Here is a 13296-nt window from a genome sequence, read left to right as displayed (position 1 = left end):
CTCTCCCTCCCCCTGCTGCTCTTAATTGCAGCTTTCCGGTTGCCCTGGCAACCGTGATCGAGGGAGCGAGACAGTCGCAGGGGGAGAGGAATAAAAAATAGAACGCGGAGAGGAGGGGATCAAAGGATGACGACTAGCAGATGCACCTGCTGGAAGGAGGGAGGGGAGAGGGAGGAGGAGGAGCCGGGGACTGCAACTCCCAGGCGCCTTTGCGCGCTATTGGAATTCTCCTCCCCCCCCCACAAAACCTCAGGGATCAAAGGGGGGAAAAAAAACCCAGAGACAACAACCTGCTTATTTGCATATATATATATATTAAGAAGATTGGACATCGCCGTTCCCCTTCCCTCTCGCCCCAGTCGCAAAGGGCTCTGGGAGACGTAGTTCCTGTCGTCCCAAGCCGGCTCGCTCGCTCTTTTCCGGCATCAATATGGCGGCGGCGGGTTTCGCTTGCAGTGTTGCGGCTGCAGCTTGCGGCTCCCACGCAGGGAGAGGGAAAGGTTAGTGCCGAGCGGTCCCTCCCACGCGCGCGCACGCACCAGGCAGTGCCTTGCTGCCGTCGCGGGGGGTGCTACGCTGCGGGGGGGAAAAGAAGGGAGCGGCCGGCAGGTCTGGTTGCCAACCTCCAGGCAGGGCCGGGTGATCTCCCGGAATCACAACGGGTGACAGGGATCCGTTCCCCTGGAGGAAAAAGGCTGCTTCGGAGGGGGGGGCGGGACTCTGTGGCATTCCACCCCGCCGAGGCCCCCGGACCCTTTCACCCCCAAATCTCCAGGAATCTCCCTCCCTGGAGCTGGCATCTTTACCAGTATGGGAAATGGGGGGGCTGTTTAGAAGGGGGGGAAATTAAATCAAGCAAAAACTGGGGAAATGGGGGGGGGCTGGGAGGGAGGGGTTAGGGCGGTCTGCGGGCCCCCAAGACCAGGGTTGCCAGATCCTAGTTGGGAAACTCCTGGAGATTTGGGGATGGAACCTGGTTGGGCAGGGGTCCAATGCCACAGAGTCCACCCTCCAAAGCATCCCTTTTCTCCAGGAGAACTGAGCTCCGTCTTCTGGAGATAAGCTGGGATTCCAGGGGATCCCCAGGTCCCTACCTGAGACCCACCCAGGCAGTTGCCTCTCCCCTTCCTGTTTGCTCAGGGCTGAGCGGCAACCCCAGGGGGCTGCGTGGGGTGGCTCTGGAGAGGGGGCAGTGCTTCTGCTGCAGCGGCTTTCCCCCTCCCGCAGGCCCCTTCAAGGAAGAGACTGGCAGACATGGCTGCAGGGGACAGAGGCATGGGTGCCGGAGTGGGAAAGGGTCGGCCTCGTCCCGAGCGAGACCTTCTACCTGTCTCTGGGCGACCTTACTGCACCAGGGACCCTTTAACCGGGGCGGGTGCCAGGGATTGAACCGGGGGGCCTTCTGGAAGCACAGGGTGTATACAGAGGGAGAGAAGCAGGGCGTTGTGCTCCGTCCCGATATGGAGAGCGGACGAAAGGAGCACTTTCTCGGATCCGGCACTCCCGTGGGCCGCCGCAGTGGAGCGGTTTTTGCAGCGATGAGCCTCTGCCCCGCAATATGATTCTGAGCTGGTTAAGTAATACCTAGGACAGGCGTTCTCTGCGGCCGGGGGAGAAGGAATCCATCCGGGTTGTAGACAGCAGCTTCAGGGTAGAGGCTTGGCTCTGGAATTTCTCTTGCGTTTTCATGGGGAATTAAGAAGAAAAAAAAGATTAGGAGCGGTGCGGAGACCGATAATCGGGCCAAAGTCCAAACGCTGTTTGAGTTTCGGCGCCTTTGATTGCTCCTTCTCTCCTCTGCAGATGCTGGAAGCCCGGCCTCGGGATCCATCGAGGTAGAGCAGAAATTCTTCTTTGAGCCTGGCACCGAGGAGAAGTTGGTGGCCCTCGGGGCAACCCTGGCCGGAAACGTCTCCTTCCGGGACCAGTACTTCGACACTCCCGACTGCCGCCTTGTCCTGGCTGACCACTGGCTCCGGGAGCGTGAGGGGATTGGCTGGGAGCTGAAATGTCCCCCAAGGCCACTGGAGGGTGCTGGCATTTCGAGCCCGGCCGCAGAAAGTTGGGACCCACGGGGCCTCACGCAGGTACCTGCCGGACCCTGCCCTTTGCAGCCACTAGAGGGAGCTGGCAGGCCAGACCCTGCCACACAATACCAGGAAGTGACATGCCCCCGGGATATCGTGGCCCGGGTCTGTGGTCTCTTGGGCGTGGACGTGGCGGTGAGCTGGTGTGACGACGTGGCCAGAGCACTGGAGGAACTCGGCCTAGAGGAGTTTGCCAGCTTCGTGACCCGTCGGCGCAGATACCGTGTGGGAGACCTGAGTGTGGACCTCGACGAGGCAGATTTTGGCTATGCCGTGGGGGAGGTGGAGGCCGTGGTCAGGCAGCAGGAGGATGTGCCGGAGGCTCTAGAGAGGATACAGGAGCTGGGCAGGCAGCTGGGTGAGGTGCACCAGAGGGTCTCCGTGGGCGTGCCAGTCTTCTCTTCATTAGCCGTGGCCGGGTTTCCCCGCACCGTGGCGATTCACCGGGGCCCGGATGACTTCTTGAGGTTTTAAGGCCGATCGTGAACAAAGTTCCTTTGAAATTTTAGAAATCCGAAAATGTTGAAAATTCCTTCCCCCTATCAGATTCAGGATTTGCAGGGTTCAAAATTCATTTTCTTTTCTCTCTCTCCCAGCAGGCTTTGATGAGAAAACCTGTATTCCGGGAAAGATGTCCGCTTACCTGCACAAATTCAGGCCTGCGCACTACGAGAGCCTTGTACGAGCCGGGAGGTTGCGGAAAGTGGGGGACGCAGGAGCCACACAAGGGGAGAAAGACTGAGCACAGAGCCGGGGTGGGGGGTGGCCCCATTCTTCGACAGGAGACCCCCCCCCCCCCGCCTCTCTGTCACAGACGATTCTTTTCTAGCGTTGTCCTCAGAAGAAAGGAAAGATGAGTTCATGCCAATAAAATAGAGATGACCCAGACTTGTCCCGTTTGGCTGGCCTTGGGGTGACATCACAGCAGTCCAGCCAATGGCTGGAGGTTTAGGGGGAAAGCAAGCCAGGCGACAGCCAATTTAGATCAAAAGAGTGTTCCAGAGAAAAAGAATACAGGAAAACTTTATTCACACTTAAAACTCAAAGTCATTCCATCACAGTGACAGGAAGCACATTTAAGATGCTGGGAGAAAAACACCAAAATGAAAGTGATGGTACTGTTTCTTCACACAAACACATTGTAAACCCATGGAACTCATGGCCACAGTATCTTGTAACAGTGGCCACTGGCCTCAGTGGGCTTGAAAAGAGACAACAGCAGGCGCCCTCTGGGGGGGGGGGGGGGGGGGGGGGGGGGCCTCTGTAGAACTCTGACAGAGTGTGGCGGGCGCAAATCGGTGCAGCCAATCAAATCTCCACTGGCCAATCAAAAGACTTGCTGGGCAAAGGTCCCACCTTTTCCTGCCCTACTTCCTTTCTAAGGAGGAAGAGGTGTGGGTGGGTACCGTGGCACCCACGGGCACCACGTTTGTTGGGGATTCGTGGACTAGAGGAATACATGGAGGCTGTGATAGGAGTCACCTGTTGGTGGCTGCAAGCTGAGATAGCCAGAGGTGCGGCTTCACAGTTTGCAGTCCCAGTGACCAGACGTTGAGGACAATCAGCTAGGGAACGGCATGACTAGAAGAAGGTCGGTGGGGGAGAGAGAGCTCTCCCGAGGACTGCCCTTGAGAGAACGGCTCTGAGAGAACTTGTGATTGACCCAAGGTCACCCCAGCAGCTGCATGTGGAGGAGTGGGAATTCAAACCAAATTCTCTCTGATCAGAATCCGTGCATTTAACCACAACACCATATCATGCTTCGAACATCCTTCCCTGTAACCCCAGGTTGGCCACTGTTGGTAGACAGAATACTGAATGGGGCGTCCCCTTGGTCCGACTCAGCTGAGGAGGGGATTGACCATTGGGAGACGCAGCCACGGCCTCTGCTTCCTGCAGGACAAGGTCGGACTTCTCCATTTCCGCATAAGCAGGAGAGCAGAAACGTGGATTTGGGCCATGGAGAAGAACAGGCGGTGTGTTTATTTTACTGGAGGATTTTGATTTTTTCCCCTCCCACCCTGCTCTTTATCTTCATCGATTTCCACTTAGTCCCGCTCAGTTGTTGTGGAATCTCCCCGTCTGGCTGATCAATCGAATTGATTTCCCAGCCGCTGAGAGGCGGTGAGGGGATTCCCCTTTCCCCCCCCCCCCCCCTTACTCTGTCCTGACTTGACTCGGTTTCCCCTTTTAGTTTTGAGGCTCTCTTCCGCAAGATCTTTACGCCCCCCCCCCGCCTGCCTCCAGTGCAGTGATCTAGGGTCACCCCCCCACCTCCCTGTCAGCAGCCACGGGCACCCCCTAACTTATGTGCTTAATAGAGTCCTCCTGAGGTCTCCAGGTGGAGCCAAGATGCCACCTGGTGGTCAGCCATTGCAATTGCAAGGGCTTTGTTTTGAGGGGGGGGGGGAGAACCAGGCCAGAGCTTTGCCGGATAACATACAGTGGCTGCCAGAGTTGGACTATAAGGAAGGCCGAGCGCCGAAGAATAGATTCTTTTGAACTATGGTGCTGGAGAAGACTCTTGAGAGTCCCTTGGACTGCAAGGAGATCAAATCAGTCAATCCTAAAAGAAATCCACCCTGACTGTTCCCTGGAAGGCCAGATAATGAAACTGAAGCTCAAATACTTTGGCCACCCAATGAGAAGGGAGCACTCACTGGAGAAGAAGACCCTGATGCTGGGAAGGACTGAAGGTCAAAGAAGACGGGGACGGCAAAGGATGAGATGGTTAGACAGTGTCATAGATGCAACGAACATGAAGTTGAGCCAACTTCAGAGGACAGTGGAAGACCGGAAGGCCTGGCGTGATCTGGTCCATGGGGTTGCGAAGAGTCAGACTCGACTGTGCGACTGAACAACAACAACATACAGTGGCGGTGGATGTCCCAGGTTGCTCGGGGGGGTCACTGCCACGCGGCCTCCGGGAACGAGCTGATTTCCTCAATCTGTTGGACCGCCGTCCCAGAGGGCAGGGCGTAGGCAAGACGCAGCCGCATCCGGAGCGGGAGCTGGGAATCGGAAAGGGAGAGATGCAACGTTAGCCATTCCTGACCCGATCGGAATTCTGCACATGGGAACGGGGCATCCTGGAACACTGCAAACTTTGCATCGGTCTCGGATGCGGAGTTCAGGACTGGGGAGATCCCAGTTCTCTTTCCAGAGTCCCCAGTTGTCAAGGTCGGTAGGGGAAAAGGAGGAACGCTTTTATCAGCAGCACTGAGCAAGATGCTGAAGTCATGCCACCAATAGGGAGGTCTCTGTTTTCGGAGAAACCGCACTGAACGAACGGCGGCGGCTGCAGGGAAACGGGAAGCGACATCGCTTAGGGTGCTTGTGATGCTAGCAGGGCAGAGACGACCCCTGATCGAACAGGAAGTGGAATCACAGCAGAGCAAAATGTCAAATATGTTCCTGTGATGTCACCAGTAAAGTGGCCAATAGGAAGCCTCTGTTGTCACATCACAGAGACGGCGGTAACGTCACTGCTTTGCCGCTGACAGTAACTGCCTTTGAGGGCCGGATCTTCGCAGGCCACTCCCATCCAATGTCCCCTCTAAGTCGTGGAGCCTTGTGAGCAAAAATTCTACTTTGTGAGCTGCTGGCGTTAAAGCTGTGAGCGAGCCATTTGGCTACTGCATCAATTAACAACATAAGAGAAGCCAATGTTGGATCAGGCCAAAGGCCCATCCAGTCCAACACTCTGTCACATGGTGGCCAAAAATACCAGGGGCCCTCAGGAGGTCCACCAGTGGGGCCAGGACACTGGAAGCCCTCCCACTGTTGCCCCCGCCCAAAGCACCAAGCATACAGAGTATCCCTTGCCCCAGACTAAGAACCTAAGAGAAGCCAATGTTGGATCAGGCCAATGGCCCATCCAGTCCAACACTGTCACACAGTTGCCAAAAATACCAGGGGCCATCAGGAGGTCCACCAATGGGGCCAGGACACTAGAAGCCCTCTCACTGTTGCCCCCCCCCAATTACCAAGAAGACAGAGCATCCCTTGCCCCAGACAGAGTGTTTCCCCTGCCCCTTGTGGCCAATAGCCACTGATGGACCTCTGATCCAGATGTTTATCTAATTCCCTCTCAAAGCTGTCCATGCTTGTAGCCGCCACCACCTCCTGTTACCCTGGAGCCCTTCCTGAGCTAAGATGAAAATGTGTGAGCCGGAGGCTAAAAAACTGCGAGCTAGCTCACACTGACTCAGCTTAGAGGGAACACTGCTCTGGTCTCCAGGGGCAGGGCCCCCGTCCGTCCTTCTTACCTTCCTGGGGTTCAAGACGCGAATCAGCTGAGTGACAGGGGGTCTGCCCTGGCCCTGGACTGTGGACCCGCTGGGGGCCAGGAGCTCCACCTGAAAGGACTGTTGGGAAGGGGAGAAGATGAGCAGGTTCGAGCTTGTCCGCATTGCCTTATACATTCAGAGTCATGGTGAAAGCACACTAATGCATTCCAGGCAGTCCTTTGGGTGCCACCTCACCTTGGGGACGGCCACTTGCAGAGAAAACGCGGTCACGTCACCGGGGGCCCTGTTGGACACGGTGGCCGTGATCAGCAGTAACGACGTTTCCAGAGGGGGGCGCTCCATTGAGAATTCGACCAGCAGGTCATCTCGGTCGTAGACAACCAGGCGGGAGAGAGCAGGGGCTGGTGGGAGAGGGAAGCCGGTGGACAGGTCAGTCCTTTGTGCCACGTCGTAGATTTCGCCCCTGCCTTTCAATCCCACCACAATAACCAATCGACAGGGGACGTAGCTTATCCTACGTGAATCCCAGTTTAGACCTTTTGAGCTCCACTCGGAGCCGTGTCTTCCATGCCAAGACTCGGCCCTGGAAAGGTAACATGGTTACAGACTGCATCTGAGCATGTGCAGAGGGCCGGTTCTCATTGCTGAGTAACCACCCCAAACCCTCGGGGAAACCAACTTCCACATCGGTTCTCCTCACTGGGGAGAAGCGGAATTCTGGGTAACCAGGTGTCTCTTAATGGCTGCCACCACTCTGGTATGGGTCTCCGCCGGAGGGCCCAGAGCACCCACCCGAGAATCACAGAATGTTAGAGTCGGACGGGACCTCCCAGGTCATCTAGTATGGTCGCCCAGCGTCCGCTTGAAAACGTCCAGCGAGGGAGCACCCACCACCTCCCGAGGCAGTCTGTTCCACTGCCCAACCACTCTGACAGTTAGGAAGTTTCTCCTGATATTTAGCCGGTATCGACTCCCTTGTCATTTCCACCCATTAGATCTAGTCTTGCAATCCAGAGCAAGAGAGAAGAGACCTGCTTCATCTTCGACATTACAGCCCTTCAGGTATTTGAAGACTGCAATCCTGTCCCCTCTAAGCCTTCTCTTTCCCAGGCAGGCTAAACAGACCCAACTCTTTCAGGCTTTCCTCCTAAGACCTGGATTCCAACAAGCACCCTACCCCTTTATACGCTCCTTTTCCAGTAGGTTCCCCCTTGTAAGTGACCGAATGAGGCATGAGGACCCAGGCAGAGTGACAAACTGTTTTTATTAAAAGAGATTTAACAGCAACCGTAATTCAATAACTTGTAGGAAACACGAGCACAGTCAACCAGCCAAATGAGAAATCCTAGCACACCTTTAAAGCCCTATATGGTCGGGGGCCTGCCTACCTGAGGGACCGCCTTTCCCCACATGTCCCCCAGAGAGCACTGAGGTCAGGGTCTCAAAACTGTCTGACTCTCCCTGGTCCGAGAGACGCCAGATTGACCTCTACCAGGGCCAGGGCCTTCTCAGTGGCGGCTCCATACTGGAGGAATGAGCTCCCGGAAGACGGAGCTCTTCCACCAGACCTTCGACTAGGAGCCACCACTGACCACTGACTACACACTGATAACATCTGAACAGTTAACATCTGAATTGTTAAGGCCCTCTTTGTTAATCTGAATAACAACAGCCAGCGTAATTCGACCCTATGGGATGCTACCGCCATCAGCTGTTAGCCAATCACAGGGTCCAGAGGGGTGACCTGGGAAATGCAGGCCCTGACAGTCTTCGTGGAGGGGATGCAGAGAGAGGAGGGGACCCTTTACGATATGCTTGGGAGGAATGCAAGCAACACAGTGGGTGTGTGGTGTCTGGAAGCACTGAAGGGAAAGGTGACTTGGGCATTTGCTTTACCCGTTGACCCCATTCTCCTGCGTCACCCTACCTGGGGGCTTCAGATCCCTGAGCAAGTCCAGGACAGATCCTGTTGCCGCTGAGGTGTCCGTAATAGGCTGCAAAGGAGAAGGCTCAGCAGGCTCCCCAAGGAGACACAAGAGATCCGAGACCTGGAGGAAAAGAGACAGCAATGCGCCCTCGAAGCTATGGAGTCTTATGAGCAAAAATTCTACCTTGTGAGCTACGGGCATTAAAGTGGTGAGCCAGCGATTTGGCTGCTGCATAACTTAGTTTGCTCTGGAGCCCTCCTTCCCTGAGCGAAGACAAAAATGTGTGAGCCGGAGGCTAAAAATCTGTGAGCTAGTTCACACGGACTCAGCTTAGAGGGAACACTGGTGACGAGCTGAGATTCCCTCTCTAGAGAGCAGAGCAGAGAGCTGATGACGGCAGGTTCCGGAGACAAAATGGAGCGAGGAGGTGCTGGTACTTACCTTTAAAGCCCTATATGGCTAGGGTCCAACATACCTGAGGGACCGCCTTTCCCCGTATATACCCCAGAGAGCACTATGGTCGGGGGTGCAACATCAGCTGGTTATTCCAGGCCCCAGGGAGGCCAGGCTCGCTGCTACTAGAGCCAGGGCCGTCTCAGTGGTGGCTCCTTGCTGGTGGAATGAGCTCCCGGAGGAGATCAGGGCCCTGCAGGAACTTGTGCCGTTCCGCAGAGCCTGCAAGACGGAGCTCTTCCACCAGGCCTTCAATTAGGAGCCGCCCACATTACCATCAACGACCACTATTAATATCTGTGGGGGAGGCTGGTGGCAGTGAGATCGAGCCAAACCGCCTAGGAGCCTGTAATGGTCTGAGCCTGCATGACATGCTACACCATCTTGGTTACTAATCCACTGAGTGCACTTTATTCGGCAATCGTCGATTGTTTAAATGTTTTAACAGTGTTAAATGTTAAGTTTCAAATGTTTTCACTGTGTATGAATCTTGGCACACTGTGCCAGGCCATGTGAGCCGCCCTGCGCCCGCTTGCAGGGAGGGCGGGTTACAAATACAATAAATAAATAAATAAATACAAATAAAAAGACGTCGTGCCCCCCCCCCCCGGCGGCAGACCCAGATACCGTTTTGACTCATCTACAAGGATGGCTGGATCTGCTCTGCTCTGTTTCCCAGTCCGGGGACTGGTTCGGTACCGCCGGAGCGGATGCAGGTCAGAAAATGGTACAATAAAAAGATACGTTGCCTGAGAGAACTATATATTATTAAAGAATTGGAAAAGGAGAAAAAGAATGAGAATGTATTAGAAGTTTGAGCACTGTGGAAAGTCAGAGGGGGGGGGAATATTGGGACAAAAGGATATGGGATAGTTTGTTATACGATGTTTGATCTTACTTATTATTATATCCTAATAAAAATTGTTTAAAAAAAGAAAATGGTATAGAGGAGGAGGCGGGTTCTGATTTATGAGGAGGAGATGGCTACGGGCTGGCCTCCCTACAAAACTTACTCTGTCGACTGATGACATCTCAGGCAAGGATCGTGAAACCCTGGGCCTCCTTAGGGGAGCGCAGAAGATGCTAACGGGAGTCAATGCTGATTCCAGCCACTCAACCATTTGGAGGTGCTGCCCTCACCTGGCTGGACTCCGGCAGTTTGGAACTGCCAGGCGGCTCCACCCCTGGGATGTTGGCGGAGAGGCTGATCTCTCTTCCCGCCCGGTCTCGTTCACCTCCCTCGTCGCTGTAGCCGGCTTTGTCCACGAGGGGCATCTTCTCCAACACGGACGCCCTAAAAGAGTCAGGGGAAGTCGACCTCATTTGGAGCACTGTGTCCAGTTCTGGTCACCACACCTCAAAAAGGATATAATAGCACTGGGGAAAGTGCAGAAAAGGGCAGCTAGAATGAGAAAAGGGGACTTTCTGCGTGCCGAGCCAATGCTCCACTACCGAGCCAGGGCCCCTCCCCTCGGTGGCTGTTTCTTAATGGAAGCTGAACTCTGCATCTAGTCTACGCTGACCCACAGCATCCAGACACAACTTGGACATGGTACTTGTTCTCAGAGGTTGCGGTCACACGCACTGAATAATCCACTTTCAATGAATGCACTTTCCAACTGGATTTTCCCAGTTCACACAGTTCACCCGCGGCTTCGCCCGATTTCCTCCGCAGTTTCGTGATCCTCAAAAAACAGGATTACGAAACTGCGGGGGGAATTGGGCGAAGCCGCGAGTCAAAATGCAGCCCCGCAGCTTCGGGTGTGAAATTGACCAACAGTATTGGTGCAAACAGCAGCGCAACGTCGAGGCAGCTCTAGTGCAAAATCAGCCACAGTAAAAATCCAGTTGAAAGTGGATTATTTAGTGTGTATGGGACCACAGCCAGAGTCGGGTTCCCTGGGGATCCTGGGTCTCCCCCACTGTCATCCAATGGGCATGAAGATTCCTTAGACGAACCCCCATCCCGTACCCACCTGCGGAACTCACCTCAGGTGGTCGTATTTCCGGAAAAGGGCATTATATTCCACCGCCCGTTGCTGCAATTCGATGTCATGGCAGCTGCAGTAGATGGAGACCAACCGGCGGATCCGGCTTGGGAGGGGAGAGAAAAGAATTTAAGGGTGGAAAGTTTACAAATCACCTGAGTTTTAGGCAGAAGAGTGGCGTGCAAAAGGAGGCGGAAGAGCTGGATTCGAGTCCGGTAGCTCCTTGGAGACCAACAAGATTTGGGGGGGGGGGTATTTTAAAGGCCGTTCCATTTCCTCTCCCTTTTCAAGATCTAGCACAGATTTATTTTATTTGATTTCCTTCGTTTATACCCCACCCCTCTCCCCAATGGGGACCCCGGGTGGACTACAATAATTCTCTCCTCCATTTTATCCTCACGACACCCCTGTGAGGTCGGTTAGACGGAGAGAGCGGAACTGGCTCAAGGTCACCCAGCAAGTTTCCACGGCAGAGTGGGGATTCAAACCCAGGTCTCGTCCCAGGTCCTAAGCACTACACCACACTAGCTCTCCAAATGCACTTAGGCCACTGCGAGCACAGAGCCTACAGGCGGGCTGTTTTTTCCCAGGAGACTTAAACTGAGGTCAGAGAGAAGGTCCGGGCTTTAGGGACGTTGTCCCTGGCGAGCTCACTTGATGCTGTTGCCTTGGAGATGGGTCCCAAGTTTCATGAGGGCGGTGAGCGCGTAGCCCCTGGTGGCCGGCAGGGAGAGGTGCGACTGGAGCACACGTTCCAAGAGGGACAGCATTTCTTCCGGGTCTACCTGCACGGGCCGAAGAGGAGAAGAAGAGGAGATTGGATTTATACCCCACCCTTCACTACCCAAAGGAGTCTCAGAGCGTCTGACAATCCCTTTCCCTTCCCCTCCCCACAACAGACACCCTGTGAGCAATGCTCCCTCTAAGCTACGGAGACTTGTGAGCAAAAATTCTACTTTGTGAGCTACTGGCATTAAAGTTGCGAGCAAGCGATTTGGCTACTGCATAAATTAGTTTGATCTGGAGCCATCCTTCCTGAGCTAAGACAAAATTGTGTGAGCCGGAGGCTAAAGAACTGTGAGCTGGCTCACACTAACTCAGCTTAGAGGGAACACTGCCTGTGAGGTAGGTGGGGCTGAGAGAGCTCTTTCGAGGACTGCTCCTGAGAGAACAGCTCTGAGAGAACTTGTGACTGACCCAAGGACACACCAGCAGCTGCAAGTGGAGGAGTGGGGAATCAAACAAGGTTCTCCCAGACTGGAGTCCACGCTCTCAGCTGGACTAGGGTGGGGGGAGGCGGCACGAGCAAACTTGCTCTGCTCCCCATTCTCCAGTTTATCCAGACCCGGAACCCCCAGCATCTCACCTGCTTAGGTTCTATCTCTTCACAGCTCCCAGCCAATAGGAGGTTTCCATATTCCCCAATGCACCAGGTGGCCACCTGAACCAAGGGTTGCTGCAGGGGAAAAGATGGCATACCAAAGGTACATTATACTGTCTTCTTGGTAGATTACAGACCACCTCCTCTCCTACATCTCCCCCGCCCTCTGGAAAGTTGTACGGCCTAGGCACACGCCCCCTCCCCGCCCCCTCAAAATAACCCAGCATTTTGGAAACCGCAAGGCTTGGAGATTCATGTGCATTCCAAGAAATTCAGAAGGAATTTGAGTTTTGCCAAGGCCGAGGTTGGGCCCCCAACCTTTTCGAGCCCTGCGGGTGACTCTGGAATTCTGACACAGGGCGGTCAGCTAAAGAACATAAGAGAAGCCAATGTTGGATCAGGCCAGTGGCCCATCCAGTCCAACACTCTGTCACACAGTGGCCAAAAATGCCAGGTGCCATCAGGAGGTCCAGCAGTGGGGCCAGGACACTAGAAGCCCTCCCTCTCTTGCCCCCCCAAGCACCAAGAATACAGAGCATCCCTTGCCCCAGACCGAGAGTTGCTATCTACACCTTGTGGCTAATAGCCAATAATAGACCTCTGCTCCATATGTTTATCCAATTCCCTCTTGAAGCCGTCCATGCCTGTGGCAGTGAATCCCATTGTTAATCACTCTTTGGGTGAAGAAGGACTTCCTTTTATCCGTTCTAACCCAACCGCTCAGCAATTTCATGGAGTGCCCACGAGTTCTTGTATTGTGAGAAAGGGAGAAAAGGGCTTCTTTCTCTACCTGCTCTATCCCACGCATAATCTTGTAAACCTCAATCATGTCACCCCTCAACCATAAAATGACTCAACCATAAAATGACTGCTGCAGGAGGTGGGGGCTGGGGCCGATCGCAAAATGGTCGCTGCAGGAGGTGGAGCTAACCACAAAATGTCAGGGAGTGGGCCCATGTTCTAAAAACATGTGGGCACTACGTTGGGGGTGCCTGAGCAGGAAAGAATATTAACCTCCCGGCTTTGCTGAACCTCACTTCCAGATAAAAACGTAATTTGTTTCTGTTTCTTTCATGGTTATTCACGCACTCAAGTTATTTGTGTTCTGCGTCAGAGCGACGAGGTTCCCACGAAGGTGCACAGGGAGAAAAGCGATCCATAACAGCAAGAGCAACGACTGACATGAAGAACGGCATCAGCTACGCTATC

The 13296-nt window shown here is 54.4% G+C and overlaps 2 protein-coding genes across 2 annotated transcripts in view; one reads left to right on the top strand and one right to left on the bottom strand.

Moving 5' to 3' along the window:
- The first annotated feature begins 430 nt into the window (after positions 1 to 430).
- THTPA (thiamine triphosphatase) lies at positions 431 to 2968 on the top strand. The gene is made up of 3 exons (XM_015419952.1): positions 431 to 500; positions 1804 to 2445; positions 2687 to 2968. Exons 1-3 carry the CDS (start codon positions 431 to 433, stop codon positions 2827 to 2829), a joined length of 855 nt encoding a protein of 284 aa, XP_015275438.1. The 3' UTR covers positions 2830 to 2968.
- A 1930-nt stretch (positions 2969 to 4898) lies between these two features.
- Positions 4899 to 13296, bottom strand: part of LOC107117785 (AP-1 complex subunit gamma-like 2) — a 30480-nt gene continuing 22082 nt past the window's right edge. The window contains exons 15-22 of the mRNA XM_015419951.1: positions 12073 to 12162; positions 11361 to 11491; positions 10708 to 10812; positions 9859 to 10012; positions 8265 to 8385; positions 6572 to 6738; positions 6356 to 6454; positions 4899 to 5098 (exon numbers count right to left, since the gene is read on the bottom strand). Coding sequence (XP_015275437.1) covers positions 4994 to 5098; positions 6356 to 6454; positions 6572 to 6738; positions 8265 to 8385; positions 9859 to 10012; positions 10708 to 10812; positions 11361 to 11491; positions 12073 to 12162 — 972 coding nt within the window. The 3' untranslated portion in view covers positions 4899 to 4993. The remainder of the gene's footprint in view (positions 5099 to 6355; positions 6455 to 6571; positions 6739 to 8264; positions 8386 to 9858; positions 10013 to 10707; positions 10813 to 11360; positions 11492 to 12072; positions 12163 to 13296) is intronic.

Source organism: Gekko japonicus, unplaced genomic scaffold (assembly GCF_001447785.1).
Source record: "Gekko japonicus isolate JY-2015 unplaced genomic scaffold, Gekko_japonicus_V1.1 scaffold3979, whole genome shotgun sequence".
In the NCBI taxonomy this organism is placed as follows: domain Eukaryota; kingdom Metazoa; phylum Chordata; class Lepidosauria; order Squamata; family Gekkonidae; genus Gekko; species Gekko japonicus.
This window is presented reverse-complemented; position numbering and strand designations above follow the sequence as displayed.

What these genes read in the sequence shown, in the direction of transcription:
- THTPA (XM_015419952.1), top strand. Translation starts at nt 431, where the DNA reads ATGGCGGCGGCGGGTTTCGCTTGCAGTGTTGCGGCTGCAGCTTGCGGC. An exon ending in CCACGCAGGGAGAGGGAAAG is followed by an intron (nt 501 to 1,803) that starts GTTAGTGCCGAG and finishes TCTCCTCTGCAG; the next exon opens with ATGCTGGAAGCCCGGCCTCG. An exon ending in GGAGCTGGGCAGGCAGCTGG is followed by an intron (nt 2,446 to 2,686) that starts GTGAGGTGCACC and finishes CTCTCCCAGCAG; the next exon opens with GCTTTGATGAGAAAACCTGT.